Consider the following 23,649-nt stretch of genomic DNA (forward strand, 5'->3'; position numbering starts at 1 on the left):
GAAAGTACAGCTGTGTCAGTTAAACTTACCATAAGAATAGATGTTTAAACAATCACTGCTGCAGTAAACTTAGCTACATGGGTTACATTCTACCAAGGATATAACAGCCAGCCAGCTTCCAAAGCTTCAAGGTACCTTCTACACACCCAAATTGTCAAGCAGCTCGAGCTGAACTGATTAAAAGACAATTTGGGCATGAACCCCTAGCAGGGAGAGGTATGCTGAACCCTGAAAGGACAATGTTAAGAATAAAAAAAAAAAAAAAAATATATATATATATATATATATATATATATATATATATATATGTGTGTGTGTGTGTGTGTGTGTGTGTCCACACTGTGGTATAATAAATACACCAAAAAACAAGGGGGTTGGAAAGAGGGAGCGTCTACTGTAACAGTGATCATTCGAACAACTACTGTTATGCTAAGTTCGACTTACACAACTGTATTATGTTTTTCACATTGATCACTGCTGCAGAAGTCTTAACTTTATGAGCAGATTACCATAACTAACCATATTGGGTCTGTATTATATTAGCGAACGCTATATAATCGACCCACAATACCAGAAAATCCAAAATATTGAACACACGGATCAGCGATTTTTTTTCCCAGAGAAAAAAAATCACTGATCCATAAAAAAAAAAAAATCCAAACACCCCCCTACTTAAATATACAAACTCCGAGAGCGTACTACAAATTACAAAGTCCCAAAAACAGCCCAGTGATTTTTTTCCCTAGGAAAAAAAAATCACTGTTCTGTGCTTTCGGCATTTTGCCTAATCACGCTCGACGAAACAGCATTTGCAAATTTAAGCATTTGCTTAAATAATAAGAACACACTATATTTGGGAGGTAGAAGGAGAAAGATCTAGGAGCTGATGGAGACTGGTCCTAGTAAAGTTTGATCAAGACTTAGAGAAGAAATCAAGCTTATAGTACTTTGTAAAAGAATGTGCAGAGGATCAAGTAGCAGCTTCTAGAATACTTCTAGAATACCACTTTAGGCATAAAAGAAGAAATAGTTCTAAAAGAAACCATGCCACTATGAAAATTGAGGTGGGGTTGACTCACCATATACCCTTCTTGCAAAGATCAGAGCAATCAGTAAAACTGTTTTCCATGGTAAGATCTTCAAGTCAGACAGATTAGCTGGTTCAAATGGAGCACATGCCAGCTTCTCTAACAAAAGCTTACGATCTCAAGGAAGGGCCACCAGTTTTCTAGGAAACTTCTTAGGCAAAACCCCTTTTAAGAACATTTTTACATGAGACTGCACTGAAAGAGGAAGAACCATCAGCATACATGCTGAAATGGACGATAAATGAACCTTGACAGAGGAATAAGAAAAGCCATAGGATAGTAACTCACACAAATATTGTAAAACCGGGACAACTAGCCCTGAATGGTTGCTGGTTATGTTGTTGTCACCAACTAGAAAACCTTTTCAATTGCTAATATATGATTTTCTAGAAGCAGGCTTTCTTGCATCCATTAGTACCAGATGCATGTCCTCAGAAAATAGGTGCCTAAAAGGAATTAAGATCCTATCATCCAGGCATTCATTTTATGATTATTCATGTCAGGGTGTATCAAACACCCCTGGTCTTGTGTGAGTAGATCCAGTCTGTGAGGAAGCTTGAGGTAATTGCCCCTGGCCATTTCTAAAAGGAGAAACATGGTTACCTGGGCTAGAAAGGAGTCACCACAATGATCTTGGGGGATTCCTTCTGAATCTTCAGAAGTACCCTGGACAACTGTGGAAATGGTGGAAAGGCATACAAAGCATTCCTGCCCAAGGAAAAGAAAAGGCACTTGTCTTCCAGGCCTTCTTGCATGGAGTCCTGTAACAGAATTTTCCCAGTTGATTGTTCAGAGAAGAGGGAAAGAGGTCTACTTGACGAATTCCCCACAGATAGGTCAAATCTTGGAAGACTCCCCAATCTAGTTTCCCATAGAGAGGGTCTGCCCTGGTCCTGCTCAGCTTGTCTACCACATTATTTTGCTTTGTTATAATGTATGATGCCTGTAGAGTGTGACTGTGCTGTGAAGCTATATCCCAAGCTAACATGGCTACTTTGCAAAGGGGATAAGACCAGATGCCCCCTTGCTTGCTGATGCATCACATGACTGTGGAATTGTCTGTAACCACTTGAAGAGATCCTGGGGAACAAACATGCTTCAGAGAGTTAAATGCCTTGATCAGGGAAAGTACCTCCCTGACATGTATATGCTTGCATCTGTCCTTGATTCCCATACCTCCTGCACTTTTACCAAACTGCTCCTCAAGAAAATTCCAAAGAATCTGTGGTGACTGACTGCTTTGGAGCGGGGAGGTAGAAAAGGAGACCTGGATTTAAGGATATCTATTGTCAGAACCAAAGGATTTCTCTTCTGACAAACCCCAGCATACATTCATAGGTTCATAAAAAATTATTAGGCTAATGGCTTAAGGGCCCTTATAAGCTTAGCCAATATAACCTGATTTTACCAAATACATGGCTCCTAGGAGCAAGAGGATGGCATGGATTTGTGCTTGTGATTGAGTACCTTTCAGATTTCTCTTTTCCATAAGGGGTGTATGCATTACCCCAGTTGTGAATTTGCGATTCTCCATCCATTGATCCAAACTGCATTTGAAGGGGGCCAGGGAAGGGCTCTCCTTAATGTGAATTGGAAGCCTGTTCCAAAGGGGCAATCCTGAGACACATACCTGTCTTTTCAGTGTGTTTTGTTTGAGTTGCTGACTAAGTTTAGATCCCTAGATCGAGTGACTCTCGTGCTAGCAATGGGATCTGAAAAGATGAGAGGTGTTGATGCTGGGACCAAAGAGATTTCAGATACCACTATATTTTTCTCCTGTGCCATCAACGTGCCATTTAGGCACAAGCTAAGTATCTGTATTTAAAAATTTCATTTCCAGAAGTTAACTTGGTGATTGACTATTGCTTTCTTGTTTTATTTGTGCATTTATCTATATTTATAGCTAAAATTACTACATTTGCTCAAAATGTCTTGCTATTGGTCTGTGACTTGAAATCATCTTGTCTGGCTATCTTGTTAAAGTTGTTTTATCATAGCATAAACTCTCAAGGAACCTTTTTTTGTGCTTTTACATTAAGATGACTGGGATATACCATCTAGTGGCAGTAGGTGGTAGCCTGGTCTATCTGGGATGGAAAACACAGAAGTTAACTTATAAAACAAGCACTGAAAGTGTAACCTGCAGTTTAGTGATAAACTGCACAAAGTCAATCTCGGAGTGGTTAGCCTGTGTGTCAGACAGCACTAATATCATATCCTAGCACTATCTAATTCCATATCCTAGCACTAGTCAAATCTAATCCCTAACCCTAGAGACCACTCTAGAAGGCCTCTGTAAAACCCAGTCCTCAAACCCTAAAAGCCTACCCTAATACAGGCCTGGTTAACATGGATATGCAATTTTCAAATATCTCTGTAGCCAGCTTGGTAGATATGGGCATCCTGAGACAATGTAGCAATTACCTCACGTTCACTGACAACCATTTAATCCTTGAAAAAAAAACACAGTATGTGAGAGATGTACATACACAATTTCTTTGGAGGCAAAAATCTTGCATACAAACAAGGTTGTCAAGAACATACTACATCCACCACACATAAAAGTGTCCACACACACAGACCATCTTATGCTGATGCACTAAAAATTCTCCCCAAACCTCAAATAACTCCTATGCCTGCAAACATCAATGCCTCTCCTCAGCAATCTCTAAAGAGTACACCATAAGCAACACCAAACACCTCACATAAGCCTACATCAATGGACCCCCCAAAAGCAAAGCCCATAAGGCAAGCAAACTATTTACCCAGAACTCTTTTCATAGAGAACTGCATTGTATGACACAGAGATGCTCCACTTACCAAACTGGACATGGAGAAAATTACAGTCAGTTGGTTATCTGGTACCACGATATGCCAAGTTACACACACACTCAAGTCAGTGCACCACAGCTACCAGTCTGATTCTATTACAGTCCATGTGGGCGTAATTGACCAGAGACACACCTCTCTGAATTATATAAAGCAAGATATTACTGACCTCTCTGAATATACATCTCAGACTGTTGTGTGCCTTGCACTGAGCAGCTTTCTACCTTCACCAAGGATGATGCCACAGTATGAACAAAAATATTCTGATTTTAACAACTGACTTACCTTTTTTGTCAATCCAGGGGAATTCAATACCTGTCAGCTTGGGAGGACATGCTCAACAGACCACGTTGCTTAGCTAGAGATGATTTGTACCTGTACTCCCTGAGCTTCTAGATTTTGGCTAAAATTTTATTCACCCCCTTAAAGCTGTTTTAGGCAACATCAAAGTGATAACCGTACTAACATAGCAAATAAAACCCAGAGGAACCTAAAGGTGTTACTGCTCAATTATAGGAGCCTTAACAAGAAAGTTCAACCCTACAAGCTCTCCTCACTCTGGAGAACATAGACATCTTGCTGTTACCAATACATGGTTTAAACCCCCAGAAAGTTCTCCGGCTGTGCAAGGCTACAGTGTCTACCCCACATTTAGACCATTCACTGCACAGAAAGGGACTAAAGGTGGAGGTGTCTTGATCTACATTAGTAACAAGTATACCTCAAGGCTGGAGTTCACCCACATGCAATCACCTTAGACAGAGTCCCTTATCGTATCCTAGCAAGCTATAGGTCACCATCTATGTCTCAAGAATCCCACAACTCTTATCTAGACCTACTGGAAGCACTCCCCATCCAACAATACATGGGAGACTTTAACTACCTCTCTGAAGACTGGGAAACATACACTGCAATAACTTGCAGGCACAACTCTTCTTGGACTTTATTAACACAAATGTCCTTGATCTGTTACTGTGCACTTCAACTAAAGGTGCAAACATACTGGATCTTAACATCACCAATATGGGAGAACTAGGGCTGCCACCTTTTCAAATACCCAAAGTGGGACATTTTTTGTAGAAACGTGCAATTTTGCAGGACAGACATACCCACAGGGAGTGCAAAGGACAGAACTTCACTGTTTTTGTCCAAATAAAAGCTTATTCTCGTTGCATATGAGTTGCTTATGCTATTTTATATAATATTTAGGTGTTTCAGATACAAAATAACTGTTTTATGCAACGAAAATTTAGTCAATATTTTTTGCCTTAAAATCGCAGGACATTTGCCATTTTTTAGATTTTTTTTTCTCAGGACAAAACTGCCCAAAGTGGGACTGTCCCTGGCAAAGAGGGATAGGTGGTAACCCTAGGGAGAACACTGCACCCCCCACACCGTCACAACCTCACTGGTGAGGTCAGATCACAAAGCTGTATCATTCAAAATAAAAATCATCTTGGAAAACCCAGAAAAATATGTTACGCTTAGAAACTATCCTAAAGAAACTACATCCTATTAAGTGACAGTTTGTCAAAATTTAATGCCCCTCCCAACACAGAGTTCACAACAGCCTAAGGAGAATTACTCACAGAAACACTATACAAACATGGCTGCACAGCAGCTAACTTATCAACCTGAAGTAAGCCTAACAAACCCCCAAAACAAACCATACTGGTATAATCCTAATCTTAGCAAGGTGTACAACAAAAGGAAAAAAGTCATGGCTAAAGTCAGAAAGAGCAACTCTCATAACGACAATTACCAGCAGGAAGCAGGTCATAGCAGCACTCATTAATGTTAAAAACACAGCCTTAGTGGGATCCAACAATAACCAAGTTACCTCCTTAACAGACAGAAACATGACCTATCAGGACCACTTGAGTTACTTTTCAACCACAGCCTCATAGCAGGCTGTGTACCAAGTGAATGTAGGATGGCAATGGTTATTCCCTTCAAAAGGGTGGACCATCAACTGACCCCAGAAACTACAGACCCACTAGTCTAATATGCAAAGCCATGGAATACGTTATTACAGAAATTTCTATTTAAGGAGTAAACTAAAACATTTCAGAGCTTTACCAGAAAGGCTCATCCAGACTCTGCTACACTTTGCTGTGAAGGAAAAGTTAGTTTGCTGTTATTTTTTGTATTTCTGTATTGCCTTTCTATATTTTGAATACTGTAGTTTGTTTTCTTTATCTTGTGTTTTGCTTGCATTCTGTTTAACAGCATATTAAAACTTCAAAAGAGACCACAGCTCTCTCTGTTCTGAGTCAGGCAGAATTTTTCCCTCCCTCCCACCCATTTAAGTTGTCTTGTTAAATACCACTGTCTTTCTAGTTGCCCGCCTCTTATGTTAATCTGACCATATATCTCATTTCTCTCTACTTTCACTGGCTTATGTGAGTAATCACAAAACCATCACTTTTGAAATCCCACCCCTTCAATTATTTAAATTTATTGGCCATCCTACAGTATTTCATAGTACCAAAATACAAAAGTAACCACCCCTTTCAGTCCATCTTGCTGTTTTAAAATAGTAACTCTCCACTAAACCTTAACTTTTTAAACAGGTAAAACTCAAGTTACCTACTTTCATATCTAACTTCTCTAGTGCACACTGCAGAGTGCATTCTTTTCAATCTTACCTTTAAGCATCCCTGTTACTAGCACTTTCTCTAATACCTAAAAAGATCATCTCTACTTGACTCCAAGTAGACTTTTCTCTATCTGTTAAACCTAGCACTTGCTCCTACAGTACTTATTACCTTGATACGGCACTCTTATAGATAGCACCCCAAAAAGGCAAACCCCCATTTCTCGGTCACTCACGTCCCCCGGAATCTCTTTTAAAGTTTTTGTCTAGTCCTTCTAGCATGTCGAGGATCAGTTGCTAGTGTCCTCTCCTGCTCAGCTGGTGAACCTGGGAATATTGAGGCAATGTTACAATTGCCTCATGTACACAGACAACCCTCTCCTCCTCCCACAAAACACAAATACATGCGAGAGATGCAACTATACGGCCAAACTGGAGGCTGAGCTCTCTCAACATAGGACTGTCAAGACCAGTCAGGAGGAGAAGGTTACCACACACACTATAGACCCAGTCTCACATAGTACCATCACAACCTCAAATCATACACATAAACACACAAAGACATACTCGGCTCTGATCAAAAATCTACCAAAACAGCAGAGGCCACCAAAGCAGACACCCAAACAACCACCACCTCAGAACACAACACCTGCAACACATAGACCTCACAGTCAGAGTGTCAAACAGTCACAGCCCTTAAGGCCAAACACAATGCCAGACACACTAGTCATTGGTGACTCCATAGTCAGACACACTGACGTCCGCTCACCAGACTGAGTAAGGAGAAGGTCACAGTAAGCTGCCTGTCGGGCGCTAGAATCCGCCACATAACGCAAGCACTCAGGTCTCTCAACAGCAGGTACAAATATGACTCAGTCATTGTCCACGCTGGTGTAAACGACCTGAGACGTACCTCCTTGGACTACATGAAAAGAGACATTGAGGAGCTCTCTGATTATGTAGCCCAGGCAGGTATGACCCTGACCTTGAGCAGTATCCTACCTTCACCAAGAATGATGCCACAATACAGAGATAAGATGATCAGCTTTAACAATTGGCTTAAACTCTGGTGTCATTCAAAGGGGATCCAATGTCTGTCTGCCTCGGATGACATGCTGGACAAGCCACGCTGCTTCGCAAGGGACGGCTTGCACCTGTCACCCCTGGGATTCCGGATATTGGCAAAGGCTCTTGCCACCCCCATAGTGCCTTTTTTAGGCAAGGCTCAAATTCTAAACCTACCACCCTAGAAAACAAAAAAGGAAAAAAACTAAGGGTAATGCTGCTCAATGCCAGAAGTCTAAATCTCAAAATGCACGCACTCGAGGCCCTTCTCAGTATGGAGAACATCGATGTCTGTGCAGTGACAGAAACCTGGTTCAAGGCTCCTGAGAGCACCCCAGCACTATCAGGTTTTACCTCTTATCATGCGTTCCGGCCCCAAAATCCGGACAATACCAAGAAAGGAGGGTATCCATATTCATCAAAGACACCCACACCTCAAGACTGGTGGCAACGCACGATGCATCGGAGACCATCCAGGTGCAATTAACCATAGGCAAGACTGCTCTGCAAATTGTAGCATGTTACAGGCCACCCTCACAAACTCAGGAACCTCACATGGCCTTCCTGAAAACACTAGAGGGGATAAATGTATCACCAAACACCATCATACTAGGTGACTTCAATTACCCTAATATAGACTGAGAACACTACTCAAGCCCAAACACCCTAGCCCAAAAGTTCCTGGAATTCATAAACTCAAATGCCATGGAACAACTAGTCACCATCCCCACAAGAGGAGAAAACATACTTGATCTCATCATCACGAACATGGGAGCACAATGTTCAACACCGGAAGTATACCCCTCACTGGTGAGATCAGATCACAAACTAATCTCGCTGGAGGTCCTCATCCCACCCCCACCTGAAATAAAAAAGACCACAGTAAAGAACTTCTCGAAAGCCGACTTCACACTTCTAAAGACTAGTGTGGTCTCCTTTAAGGCCCCCGAGCCAACGGAAAACAGTACTCAAGCCGCTGAATCACTTACAAATGCCTTCTACCAGCACCTGCAGGACTGCATGGATAAGGCAATCCCAAGCAAAACAAAGACTCTTTGTACCAAAGGCAAGCGTCCACTCTGGTGGACCCCAGCCATAAACAAACTCTACAACAAAAGGAGGAAGCTACTACAAGATAGAGCAAAATCCTTAAAAGGTAAGACACCCTTGATCACTATAAGTAAAAAACTAAGAGCTCTCATAAAATCATCCAAAGCAAATTTTGAGAGAAAAATAGCTAAAGACTCAAAAGACAATCATAAGGCCTTCTTTAGCTATGTTAGAAACCTGGGAGGAAACTCCCAGATATGCTCAGAACTAGTTCAAAATGATGTGAAGATTACTGATCCTACAGACATTGCCAACATACTGGCTGACAGGTTCAGTGCAAACTTCTCCCCTCCCCAAAAGGAGAGATATCTATACCAAGCGATTGCAGCCCCCAAACATCTCCAACGCCCAAGTGAGAACTGCTCTCTCCAAAGCAAAAACACAGCATCCATGGGACCTGATGGTGTCCCCGGCTGTGTGCTCCACGAACTCAACGAGGAATTAAACCCACAGCTAGGACAGCTGTTTAATCATAGTCTTACCTCTGGATACGCACCCAGGAGTGGCGCACTGCAACTGTGGTCCCACTTCACAAAGGCGGTGCCTCCACCGACCCTGGAAATTACCGCCCATTAGCTTGACAAGCCTTATCTGCAAAGCCATGGAGAGGATCATAATGGACCTCATAAATAAAGACATAGGGAATTTGCAGACTTTGGATCCATCCCAGTTTGGCTTTGTCAAAGGCAGATCATGCCTTCTAAACTTGGTTGACTTTTTCAAACAGTCACCAAAGCCATTGATGAGGGAAAGGCAGTCCATACAGCCTACCTCGATCTGGCGAAGGCCTTTGATACAATACCCCACTCGGGTATCATTGAAAAACTCATCAGCTTAAATGTTAACCCATACATCACAAGATGGGTTGCAAACTGGCTGAGTGACAGAACCCACAGGGTCAGAGTTGCTGGCGCCATGTCAGACTCAAAGCCTGTCACAAGTGGTGTACCACAGGGCTCAGTCCTGGGCCCACTCTTGTTTGGCATCTACTTTTCCAAGTACAAGCAAACACAGGAGGGTTATGGCTGACAAAGTTTGCAGATGACTGCAAACTGGGCCATAGTAGAAAACACATCTGACACAGATATCCTTCAGAAGGGTCTCACAGAAACGGATAACTGGTGCCAGAGCCATGGCCTAAAGTTAAATGCCAAAAAATGCATAGTCATACCCTTCGGGAAAAACAAGGTTACCCCTAGCTACCAAATAGGTGGCAATCCACTGAGTACAGAAGAAGTTATCAGGGACCTGGGGACCCAGGTTGATAGTAGTCTGTCATTCGACACCCATGTAGCTAAAGTAGTTAGGAAGACCTTCTACATTGCCCACCTTATCATGAAGGGATTCTCATCTAGATCAAGGGAGGTCATAGTCTCCCTATACTCATCACTCATCAGACCAATGATTGAGTACAACGCCCCATTCGGAATGTATCTGACCCGACACTTGCAGCAGCTGGAGAGGCCACAAAAGTTCCTCACCAAAAGGATAAAGGGTCTCAAACATCTGTCCTATGCTGCCCGACTGAAAGAACTCCAGCTCTATTCAGTTGCTTACTGCTTGCTCAGAGGTGACCTTTGCCTAACATACAAGGCCATGTCAAACCCAGATTTGATGAATATGCTTCACCTCAAAAAATCTAGATCCGTCAGAGCCACAAGGGCGGGAGACTTAAACCTCGACACGGCTATTAATAGGACGTGCTGGAGGGATAGATTCATCACCCAAAGACTCCCTATGCTGTGGAATAAAATCCCGGTATATGTGAGGCAGAGCACCTCGCTGGCCTTGTTCAAGAGAAATCTTGACCAATGGATGGGAGATCGCAGATATACCCCAGGGATTACCTCAGTGTCACTGCTCAACAGAGGCACAGCAAAATAATGGGTATAGTTCCCCATACTAAAGGGGTGGCGTAAGCCACAAAACTATGGGCTAGGCTTGTAAATGCCCTCGGGCAGATAGCCTAGTATGAACCTATGAACCTATGAACCTATGAACCTATGACACTAGCAACCTACCATCCCAGTTTGGTTTTATCAAAGGAAAGTCATGCCTACTTAACATGGTTGACTTCTTTGAGAAGGTAACTAAGGCAATGGAAGAAGGGAAAACATTGCCTACCTAGACCTGGTTAAGGAATTTATCACAATACCCCATTAAGGTATTGTGGAAAAATTCACTGAATTAGGCATAAATCCCTGCACAACTCACTGAATTGCCAGCTGGCTCACAGATAGGACCCAAGAAGTCAGGACTGGTGAGACCACCTCCACTAAGAGGCAGATCACCAATGGAGCATCACGGGCTTCATGCTAGACCTACTTCTGTTTGGCATCTGCTTCTCAGAGGTCAAGGCTAATATCAAGGTCCTCTGGCTCACTAAGTTCACAGATGACTGCAAATTGGAAGCTATTATAAATTCCCCCAAAACACCACTATTCAGATAAATGACTGATGACAAAACCATGGATTAAAACTCAGTGCAAGAAGTGCATTATAGTGCCTTTTGGGAAAATGTCTACCCAAGCAAATTACTCCATTTATGAGATACTCCTAAGAGTTGACCTGGTGGTTAGACATCAAGGAACATATGCAGATAGTAATCTGGCTTTTGACTAACAGATAGCCAAGGTAGTAAGAAAATAATTTTATGCAGCCCAACTTAAAAGTAAGGGTATGATATCCAGGTCCAAGGAAGTTATAGAACCACTCTACCTGCCCATTATCAGATCCATCATTGAGTAGAATTCCCCCTTTAGCACATATAAAGGCCCTGGTGGTCATTAGCCTGGTATATACCTATGAATCTATGACCCTATGTGGAGTCTTGCCAGGAGTGTCATGAGAATCATAGATGCCATGACCAAAATTCTGAGATATTCCCTCACAGTGACCAAAGTTTAAGCAGAAACCCATACAATATATCTACATAAAAATCCATTTTTTCCTGTGGAAGAAAAGCTGTTTGAACTGTGGTGTATATTTGACATCTCAGGAACACAATCCCATGTGAGGGAGTCATGAAAGACTTTTGAATGATCTCTCAGATTCCCAGTTTGTGCAAGAGATCTCTTACCCAAGACAGAGATTCTTGACATTTTATAAAAGACTCTGCAAAGATAAGAAAGTCATCTAAATACAGAAAAAATGTGGAAACCCTATAGCCAGCAATGAGCTATACTCAGAGCTAGACACTTTGTGAAAACTCTTGGTGCAGCGGATAGTATAAAAGGGAAAGGCAGAGAACTGATAATGTGATCCACAAACACAACCTCAAGAAACTTCTGTAGTCTGGGTGAATAGGGAAGTGATGATAAGCATCTTTTAGTGTTACCAGGAAACTTGAGAGATGAAGAATAGGTAACAGGTTGTGAAGTGACAACATTTTGAATTTGAGAACAATCACAAACAGGTTTAGGAAAGAAAGATCCAGAACTGGTTTCCAAGCATTTTCTTTCTTTGGCACTAGGAACATCCTTGAATAAAATGCCTTCTCCACCTGGGAAGGAAGAACTGATTCTATCACTCTTGGAGCAGCATGTCATGGAGAAGAGGTGTAAACAAGAGAGTCTGGTCTGCAAGACAAAGAATGGTACCTGGAAAGGAGGAATTACCTCTCACCGCCATCTGTAACCTTGGCAAATGATTTTCAGAATCGATTTATCTGAAACAATCTGTTGCCAAACAGAAAATGGAGATTCAGACTTTCTGGAAGGCAGAAGGGGCCAGTGTGGGAGAGGGTCTTTTGAATAGTCATTGACTGGTTGGACTGTACTTGGTTTTGGATGGTTTGAGACTTCTTTTTTGAACCCCTTGCCATTTCTTCTTAAATGACCATTTCCTGAATTTTGTTGAAGCTGTTTATTCATTTTTTTTCCAAAACTGAATGAGGAAAAAGAAAATCCCTTAGAAACTTGGAAAAGGAGGGTTGAAAAAGCTTGAGATTCTTTGGATACGCTTGTCCTTTCATCACACTTTTTTGATCTCCTCTGCAGCACAGGGATAAAACACAAAACCTCTATCCAAGGGAGAACTTAAAATCTCATTTTTACATCATCTAGGTGGTTCTGCGAATGCAGCCAAGCAAACCTCCTTAAAACAGACCAGTGGCCATAGTCTGGAAGGAGTATCAACAGAATCATATACACACAACAAACAAGAGTGATGAGCTGTACAATAGAATAAACCTGGCTATTTAATGCAGATTTTTCTTCACAAGAAGATACTGCAGATAATACTTGCCTCATACTTTCACAATTTGTCAGAGTAAACTTTAACATACGAGCCTGACAGTTGAAAAATCTGAAATTCAAAGTTGCAGGGCTATATACTTTTTTTCCCATAAGCTATCAATAATTTTCCCATCCTTATTAGAAAGAGTAGGACTGGAATTAATCAAGTGTTTAGCAGCAGTGGAATTAAGTCTATAGCTGCTGGGTTAGTTTTGGGAATAGTGCATAAAAATTAAAAGACTGAGAGAACCTTTATACATCTTATCTGCCTTTTTAGGGACAGCTAGCTATCAGGAAAATTACAGGCAGTAACACACATGTCCTCTAAAGAAGACATAATGGAAGGAATGGGTGTAGGTTCTGGACAATCTTTCTATAACAATATTTTCTAAGGGAATCAGAAACTGAGCTCTCCTCCGAGTCAAATCAGAAATCTGAAGACAAACCCCTGAATCCGTCTCTGCATCTTTCTGTTCAGATTCAGAATCCTGAACCTCTTCAGGAAAACAGGAATCCCTCTTTCATTTACCAGAAGCTACTTTACAAGAAGGATCAATAGCCTGAATTAAACCCTGGGCTGCTCCCAGTAAACTTTTCCTATCCAAAGAAATTTGGGGAGTAGGTACAAGCTTGGCTTTCTGTTTCTTTTTGACAGGAAAAAATGAGGCCAACCATACTAGTAATGGCAACAGCTGCTTCCCAAGAGATGGGCACAGCATTCTGACATAACAAGGAAACCTTCCCTGTTCCCTCTGCCAAGAGCAACAAGAGTGTCTCTCCCTTGCTAACCTAGGGGACTTCAACAGCAGTAGAAGATGTGGCCTGTTCCTGGTCCATAGTGGCTGTAGGTACTACACCATAGGGATCCAGGGTAAAAGATGAGTGGTCTGAGATACAACAAATAGCCACAGCAGTCACCCACTTGTGATGGTTGAGGAAAATTACTACCTCCTGTGCTGGCAAAGGCTGTTTGCTTAACTTTTTCTTTTTGTGGCTGGAAGCAAGCAATGTCTGTTCCATAGTCAAGCCAAAAATGGTGCCTTTTAACCATGGAAGACAAGCAGCACATGCCGGTAAAACTAACAGTCCACAAAACTACTTTTTTGACAGAAAAGGCATGGTAAAAAGCACTTTAAACAGCATGGCAGCCCCACAGTGGAAAAATAAACACAAATTCTGCACAGAAAATATGTTTTCAGTTAGTTTACACTACTGTTAAACTGAAAGAAAGAAAGAAAAGAGAGCTCCATTTAAAAGACCATTACAGTCTCAAGACAGTCTGTTAAATAACACTCGTACCTTTAAAATAACTTTCCTGAAGAGAAAAGTAATAAAAGAATAATAGAATTTAAGAAAATGGAAGTTTTTTTCTCACAAAGAGAACTTATCTACCCAGCAAAGAAAGGCACAACCCAACCATCAATCCTCAAAAGCCTCAGAGGAGCATACTTTTCGGTGGCAGTAAAGCTTTGAAGGGCTTTGTGCTCAAACACATCTTTTATTCAGCTCAGCCTGAGCTGCTTGACAGTTTGGGCATGTGGAGGGTGCCCTGAAGCTGGTTGGCTGTTATATCTTTGGGAGGATATAACCCACATAGCCAAAGCTACTGTAGCAGAGATCAATATGAAGAACACGTTAACAGATTTTTGAGAACGATGCAATATGAATGGTGTTCAAAAGGAGGATTAAGGTTTTGGAGTTGGCAGGATTTCAGAAGTTTGCATAATGTACTGAAAAAAAAATTGTTAAAAGGAAAACATATCTATGCTGCATGAAAATAACGCTGCAGTGTTTTTTTTTTCTTTTCTAATAATGTATCTGTATCCATGCCATACTTTGAAATGTGATGATTCAATGAGGATGTTTAAAAAATCAAAAGAAGGGATATAGAGACTAGAGAGTTTGGTTTTCAGATGTGCTCAAAAATGTGAGACAGTGAGGTGATGCTCTTAATGTACTAGACGTCAAGATGGAAATCATAAAGAACTGTGAGGAAATTAAGGAGGAAGGTTTATATGTATAAGGTGGTATTAAAATGTATAAATGTATAATTTGCCTATAAGACAATCTCAGATCCAGCCCTACCAGAGATGGTGCATATCCAAAAGTCTAACTCCTCATGCATTACCCACTTGAAAGCCCTGAATCTAATATGCGACATCAACAAAACCTGCTGGAGAAACAGGTTTGTCTCCCAGAGGCTGCCCCATCTCTGGAATATGCTTCCCATACATGTTAAACAGAGCACCTTGCTGAGCCTCTTCAAGCGCAACCTTGATGAATTGATGGGAAACCACAAATTTGTCCCAGGGGTTCCACCTGTGTCCTTTATTGAGGCAAGAAAAAAGGAAGATCAAACATGCAGGATGAATGAGAGAATATGGACAAAGCTAAGGAAAAGCATAGAGAAGGGTGAGCAGGTATAAGGATATAGCAGAGATGAAGGAAAGGAGGGAATGTAAAAGAGCAGATGGCTTTCATATGCATGTTAGAGGCATTTATTACAGTGGTACAGAAACTATCAGTGATGACAAAAATATGGCAAGTATGAGTAGAATTTACCAAAAACCATATGCAAAAAAAATGGAGATAGGGTAATGGTAGGCAGGAAGGGACGTGCGAACGCGGCCTACAAAGATCTGGAGGGAAGATGCAAGAGATTGTAAAGGCTGAAGTGTCAAATCCTGATAATATACATCAAGATAAATTGTGAATAATTTATGATACTCAGTAGAGGTTAGTAATGCAGAAAAGTGTAAAAGTGGTACTCGGTCATGCCATGCACTTAATGAAAACCTTCAGAATTAAGTGTTTTTTTTTAAAGCACCAAATTTCTCAAACTTTTTCAGGTTAAAGAAAGAACTTTCTCACCGTAGTTGTTTGGCTGCTTCCAGTACAGAATGGACAAGCTCTGGTTTTGTGCTTGGGTTCTCTTCAGTACTACCTGGTGGAGCAGCATCTGAAGGTGCACAAGGTTTGATCCACATCAATATCATTTCTTCATCTAGATCGAAGAGTTTATCCACCACCTCACCCACTTTTACAAGCAAATCAGCTGAAGCAAAAGAAAAAAAATGACTTTGAAATTTCCTTTCCTTCAGTTCAACACTTCAACAGTTGTTTGAATTAATTGCCAGGTACATAAAGAACCCTTTTAGTAATCTACTTACTAGCTTTCAGAATTCAACATTTTATTCAGAAAGTAATTCAGAATAAATAAACACAATTTCTGTCTGCTTAATCCGAATCTAATTAAAATCTAATGATGGCAAGAAGATTAACTGTAAAATGTAGATATGCAGAAGTTTAGAAGTGTTAAACTGCAAAATATAAAAGTTTATACAGTATGAATTACTCTGGAAAAGAATAAAGGTGGCTAAAAAGTAAAAAAAAAAGTATCATATAACATGCAGTCAGGCAGATATAAAACTCAAAATCAGCTTACATAGAAAAAGAATAAATGTTTACTATCACTTCTAACATACCCCCCCGTCTTGCATTTCATGAATACATTTAGTCTAAGGAGAATGAGAGCAAGCAATGTGTTACTAAGAAATAAAGGTAGTAACCAGTGCATGTGACTGCTGCCTCTTGTCCAGTTATTCACCCTGTATCACTTTCATGAGAAAGATGAGGAGTTCTAAGTGTTTAAACCAATAAATGAATTAGCAAAATGATTAAACAAGGGCTAGAAGGATAAAACCTTGAATATACCGTTCTTACATTAATGCTTAAAGAAGCCCTTTGGAAAAGTTGTACCACTCACTCCTGTTGCTTGTCTGTAGCAAAAGGAGTAACAGGAGGGGTAACATGCTTAGTCTTCTGCTTCCTCTTTTTGGGGGTATCCAAAGATATGATGAGAGGGGAAGTAGACTCCTGATGGACTCCCATAAGGGTACTCAGTACATTCTCTTAGACAAGAATCTGTGGTATACCTCCTGGTCCCTCAGATTTATCCAGCCGAGGTCCCCCCTTCACAGCCTTGTCATCAGTCTGGTTAGTCAGAAGAGACATACCTGAACCCTGCTCCTTGTCAGCCACTGAAGGGGTCTCAACAGATGGAACAGGAGAGGTAGTCATGCAGTCTTTGGGTCATCATATGCCTCAACACAGACCTTAGACTCTGACCGGAAAACAGAATCCATCAACTCCTTTGGTTTCTTAAACTTTTTAAGTGGCTGCTTTGGTTCAGCTGAGAGTGATGACTTTGAGGCCATCTTCACAAACTCTAATTCCTTAAGCCATTTAAGGTAAACATTTAGTGAAGCTAAATGATTTCTAATAGTTTTAGGGAAAAGGATTTACAGATAGCGCACTCTCTCTCTCTTTCTCTTTTGTTCAAGTCCCAAACAAAACTAACAGTATCTTTATCCTTAAAGAGCATCTCCCAACCAGAGTCAAATTTCCAGTCTCCTAGATGACATAAAATTCAACAATTTTTAGTCCACAGTTTAATGAAAATAAGAAAGGTCCCTAATGATTATCTACCCACATGAATGAAACTGGCACAGACAACACTAAGAGGAATGCTTTATAGACTGGTAGCATGAAAGTTCTGTATATTTTCACATCCAAACAACCGTTAAGTACATGTACAAAGTCTCATACATAGGTTGTAAGTCGGACATATGGAAAGAGAAGAAGTTGTCCAAGCTTTTACAAACTGGTAAAGTGTGCAGTAACCTTGGCAGGATACTTTCCAACTGTAAGGAATACTTAAGCACAGATCTAATGAACAACATCTAAACTACATCACATTCTCTATAAGTTTAATCACATTAATCAGCCTACTCCTCCTATGTAGCTTTATCGAACTCAACTCAGGCCTTCATCATACTTCATCTCCCAACCAGTCACAGTTACTAACCAACATCCACAATCATGGGACAATGACATTAATTAACACATGCAGCTTACTTAGAAAGCTTGAACAAATTGAAAGGTTCCTTAACACCACCAGTTTAGACATAGTTGGAATTACTATGTTAGGGGGTCGCATCTTCCACACTCATCTTGAGCCATCATTTCCTCAGGACACATACCTATTTAATCTTAGCTCAGATTCAAGAATTGGATGGTGTAAATGCATCCTTCTTAAACATAACATTTATGTAATTTTTATAGATCAGAACAACTCTAATAATGATTCATCACCCCAACTGGTTAGCCATAAAATAAACTACAAAAAGTCCCCACCTCTAGCCCGTGGCTTAAATTAAAATACTTAAACAACCCACCAGACCTAATTTTGCCTCAAGGAATTAATCCCTCCCAGAACTTCTAATTACAAAACTCCTAACAAAATCAAAGACATCCATGTCTTTTCTTCAACTTTTAGCAACTACTGCCCCGTTAAATTCACTGTAACAAACACCAAATCCTCCAACCTAATGCTAAGGCTCATTACCTTTAGGCACAACCCCAGCACTAAAAGACAAACTTACCAAAGCATCCTGCTCCACCATTCTCTCACCAAATGACCCAGATACCATACCCATAGGACTGACAAATTTATTCCATTTAAAAAAATAAAAAAAAAAACTATTTTCCCAAACTCACAAGACTACTTGAAATCTACAACAAATGGCTCTCCCCTCAGAAATCAAATTAGTCTACAAAGTTAGGGATACAGCATAGTCCCCCTGGAAACAACATTGAACCAAGTACATAGACAAAAAATTATCCATCACAGAAATCATGCCAAAATTAAGCCCTTAGAAGGCACAGAGCCAACTTCCGACAGAAACAACAACATTCCTTCAGAAACAATCACAAATAGTTCTAAAACCTTGAGAACTGTATCACAGGACAATGACAACCAAAAGACTCTCGAAAAGTACAGTTGTGTGCACTTACCATAAATGCAGATGTTTGAGTGTATTCATTGTTGCAGTCCTGACTTATAGGATTTCCTGTTTCAGAAGCCATTGGTCAGCTCTACTACCAGAATAAAAAACTCCCTCATCCCTGAGCTGCAGGAGGCCCTACCTGATGTCAGGATAGATGGGTAAAAAAAGAGCCAGCCAATGCTATGACATCAGTTTTTTCTTGTCCCTAGAAGGTGGGAGCCCAATGGATGAACATTAAGCAATGGACTGTTAGAGGAAAGGGGGCCTGTACATCATCCCTGCAGAGGGTCTTCTGGAAGACTAGGACAGAGAAAAAACCTGTTGCTGTAAGCAGAAAAGAGGGGATGGAGGGAGGGAAAGAAGACTGCAACAGTGAATACACTCGAACATCAAAATGTATAGTAAGTGTACACAACTGTACTATGTTCTTCATGCTTCAATGTTGCAGTCCTGACTTATGAGATGATTCCCAAAGCTGAGATGAGGGTGGTAGGTGTCTTAATGTGAAGTGAGGATGCCCTGCAAGATGGCAGTGGCAAATCCTGCTCTGGACTTCAAGATTGACAGGTGGTACTGCTTGGTAAAGGTATGCACCGATGACAAGGTAGCTGCTCCCAAAATGTCTTTGGTAGGTACTCACCACGGGAATGCAGTAGAGGTAGAGTGAGTCCTAGCAGATTCAGGGGGCTTTTTGCTGTGGTAGGTGTAATAAAAGGAAATATAATGGGAGATCCACTTGGAGACTGGTTTCCCTTCAGAGCCCAAACAGTTGTTCTGATTTTCTGAAAGTTTAGTCCTGTCAAGGTAGTAGCGAAGTTGCCTGTGTACATTCAAGCATTGAAGGATTCTTTCCCCTTGGTTCTGTGGCTTCAGGAAGTATCTGTAACTACCTTGGGCATAAAGGAAGGATTAATTCTGAATGAAACTAAACTAAGTCTATCTTACCATGATTGTAACACTACTGCTTGATATCCTTTAAGTGTATTAATATTTTGTGTGTATGGATACTAGCTTTTCTCCCCGGGCCTCCACTGAAAATGGGTTCTTTCTAAGCCCAGTGAACTTTCCTGGTTAACAAATGCAATAAATAAACACATAAATAATAAATAAATAAACTCCGTCTGGGTGGAAGATAAGAAAGGGTTCTACTGCCATGAGGGCTTGCAACTCAGAGACCCTCCTAGCTGAGGTGATAGCCAGTAAAAGGGCAGTCTTCCAGGTCAAGAATTTTAAATCAGCAGAAGCAGCTGGTTCAAAGGGGGGGGGGGGTTAAGGACAATTTTTCCTAGAACAAAGATGAGGTCCCAAGGAGGGGCGGGGTGTCTCCTGAGAGGTCTGATGTGTAGCCCTCCCCTAAGGAACTGTTTCATTAGGGTGTGGGAAAAGACAGGAGGAAGAATAGGGATGTGGGCTGAAGTGGCATAAGTGTGTATTTTAATTGATGAGAAGGATAGGCCTTTGTCCACCAAGACAGCCAGGTACTCCAAAATGGCTGAAATGTTGGTTGAGTCAGGGTTGAGGCCTTACTGCTGACACCAAATAGAGAATCTTTTCCACTTTGCAGAGTATGTTTTCCTAGTACTGGGTCTTCTAGACTCTAAGGATATCAAGCACCTGACTACTTAGGGAGTGCTCAGGGTAGAGTTCTGATGAATTATCCAGTCAGAGAGTTTGAGAGTCTGCAAGTTGGGGTGCACAGACTTTCACTTTGCCTGAGTCAGCAGATCCACTCTCTGAGGTAAATGCCCAGGTTTTTCTTTAGTTAAACTCAACAGCAAAGGGTACCAGTGCTGCCTGGGACAGTCTGAAGCTATCAGGAAGACCCTCGGTCCTTCTTCCCTGATTTTTAGGGAGGACCCTAGGAAGGAGAGGCAGGGGAAGAAATGCATAAAGAAATAGGTGGCTTCAGAGGAAGGAGAAGGAATGTGTCCTCCAGGCTGTGTGAAGTTTGCTCCTTGAACAGAATCTTTTTAACAGAGTGTTTTTGTCGGTGGTAAAAAGCTCTATTTGACCGGCTCCCCATTTCTACACTATGCTGAGAAATGTTTCCTGATGCAGCTGCCACTCATGGGAATACTTTAAGTGTTTGCTGAGGCAGCCTGCTAAAGTGCTCTGAGCCACAGGAAGGTACTGAGCAATAAGGTGCTACCCCAAAGCATTGGCTGTCTCCCAGATCTGCACTGTCAGCTGACAAAGAGGGTAGGAGTGGGTTCCCCTTTGCTTGTTTATGTACCACATGACTGTTGTGTTGTCTGTTTTGATAAGTAGGACTCCTGGTTTCCAGTGATTTTTGAAGGCCACCATACCCTTCTGTACTGCCATCAGTTCCCTTCCACTTTATGTACTTGTGTCTGAACTTCTCTTCCCATTTGCCCTGGGATTAGAAGTGCTGGAAATGGGTTCCTCAGGCTGTGTCTGATGTATCCATGGTTAAGGTTTTGCCCTGAGGGATGAACCTGAAGGGGAGACCCTGGTTCTGTAAACATGCTTGTGCCCACCATGCCAATTCCTCCCTGAGTTAGTGTACTAGGTGGATTTTCATCTACAGGGACTGTGAGAGTGCTGGAATCACAGACTCTTTAGGTATCACTGCATCTTCCTCAAGTTTAGCCTGGACAGAGGGATCATCAGTATATAAGATGCCATGTAGCTCAGTGCTCTGAGGAGATCCCTGGCTGAAAGGCATTGCCTCTGCATAATGTCCTGGAAGTACAGGATTAAGAAGGAAACCTTGTCTGGGGGAAGGAAGGCCTTCTAGAGGGAGGAATCCAGCAGAGCCCCCAGGAAAACTATCTTGGTGGAAGGGTCTGTGTGGGATTTGCTGAGGTTTATGGTGATTCCTAAGGAAGACAGCAGGGTCTGGGTGAAGACCACATCCTTGAGGAGAATGGACTGACTTGTGGCCTGAATGAGGCAGTCATCCAAATAAGGGTAAAGATTCAGGGGGAGGGGATGCCTGCCTCTGACCAAAGAAATAATGTCCTCAGCCAAACTGACCAAATCCTGCTATTAACCTTTGGAGCGGAAGCCAGTAAGCCTAGGTGCAGTATTTGAGGCTGAGGTGTAGTTTTTGCCTTGGACCAGTGCACATCTGCTACTTTGATGCCAGTCTCCTTGAGAGAAATACCCGATGTTGGTGAATGGACGTTGTTGGGTGAGGATCGTTCACCAGAAGAAGAGGTCTGCTTAGCAACTCTGGACCCGATCAACGGACAGAATGCCAAGGCATGCATTGAAGATGAGGGACCAGACAGCATGTCAGACCCCAAGAGGGTCTCGACAGAGGTTTGTGCCACCACCGCACTCGCAGAAGGGGGCTGCAAAGTTGCCTGTCCTTCATCTGCGATAATGAGCCTTGGGGAACTGGTGGATGGAGAAAGGTTGCCATCTGAGACCCAAGTTTGGGTCTTTTTTCCTTCATTCGCTTAGGGAGCTCAACCTCAGTACAGCTGATGGACGTCATTGTGTGATGGGAAACAGATTACTAACTAAGGTGCTTAGACAATATTTTAGCCCTACACCTTATAGTCCTAGTATTGCAAAGGGTGCACAGATGGCAATTTCAGACGTTGTGGTTTGGGCCTAAACAAGCGACAAACAAGGTATGAAAGTCTCTGTGTGGGATTTGTTTAACATAAAGGAGACAGTTGTTAACTTTATCTGACATGAGTCACAAGTAAGGAAAAGAGTTCCCCAATGGAGTACTTAGCTTTAGAAGAATTTCTCATTCTGGTGCGGACCGACCGATGCACTCACAACTGCTTCAGGCTCCGATGGCATGAAAGCTTGATGTAATGGCATTAGCTGGCTCCCTTAATATCCAACCATCCTGACATCAGGGTAGGGCATCCTCCAGCTCAGGGAGGAGGGTGTTTTTTACTCTAGTAGTTGGGGCAAGCAAGGGCTTACAAAGCAGGAAATCCCCTAAGTCAGGACTGCAACAATGAAGCACAAAGATCAGCCAAAATTTCTCTCTCTATCTCTACAACCTCTGTCCCCATTTGTCCAGAGGGCTTTCACATAGAATTCTCCACCCTCACTAACACAACCCCATCTATCCTTCTACAACCAACCCTTCAAGACTTCTCTATGCAGCCCCTTCTGCTTCAAAAAAAAAAAAACTTCCAAAGACATAATTAATACTGCACAAATCTCCATCGACCCCCCCCCCCCACACACACACACACACAAGCACAAACACACAGCAGATGGACCATTAACCAGGTTCTTATCTGCAAGGATTACATAATTCCCCCAATCCTTCACCTACACATTTAAAATAGTACAATGCCTAATGAATGCAAAATGTCACTGTTAAATTCTTAGCTAAAACTGCAAACTTTATTCCCAACTCTATTCTACCCATTCTAAATAAAATTCCAGAAAAAATAATTTTCTCATGGCTAACTACATTAAAGACATACAACATCCCCTCATCCAACCAGCACAAATTCTGCTCCAGCTGTATAATCATAACTGCTCTTCACACATTCAGGACATAGTACATAACAAGAACAAAGGTTGCATCACAACCAGAACAAGAAAATCTGGAAATATTGGACTTTTTTTTGGACTTTGTTAAACTTGTAGGGGATTCTAAAGCACATGCCATTAATGTTCAGAAAAATACTCAGGAGAGGGAGAAAGTTGACAAAGTAAAACAAAGTTTTTCTTAATGGTGCATGGTTTTTCTTTGCATGTTATAAAACATTTTTTCAGTTATTCTTAACTGTAATGGGGATACTAATATAAATAGGTGCTCCTGTTTTTTTTTTCTTTCTTTTTTTTCTTCTTTCTCCCTTCTCTCTTTCTCCTTGTTCAGTTTTAAGAAATGTAAGCACTGCAATGTAAAAAAAGAAGCTCTGGTTAAAAGAGCA

At 41.5% G+C, this 23,649-nt stretch overlaps 1 protein-coding gene across 1 annotated transcript in view; it reads right to left on the bottom strand.

The window, feature by feature from the left end:
- Positions 1-23,649, bottom strand: part of SAAL1 (serum amyloid A like 1) — a 579,650-nt gene that overhangs the window by 258,819 nt on the left and 297,182 nt on the right. The window contains exon 8 of the mRNA XM_044059076.1: positions 15,795-15,978. Within this exon, the coding sequence (XP_043915011.1) occupies positions 15,795-15,978 (184 nt within the window). The remainder of the gene's footprint in view (positions 1-15,794; positions 15,979-23,649) is intronic.

The sequence above is a fragment of the Protopterus annectens genome, chromosome 17.part0, assembly GCF_019279795.1.
Source record: "Protopterus annectens isolate FY-2018-M chromosome 17.part0, PAN1.0, whole genome shotgun sequence".
Classification (NCBI taxonomy): domain Eukaryota; kingdom Metazoa; phylum Chordata; order Ceratodontiformes; family Protopteridae; genus Protopterus; species Protopterus annectens.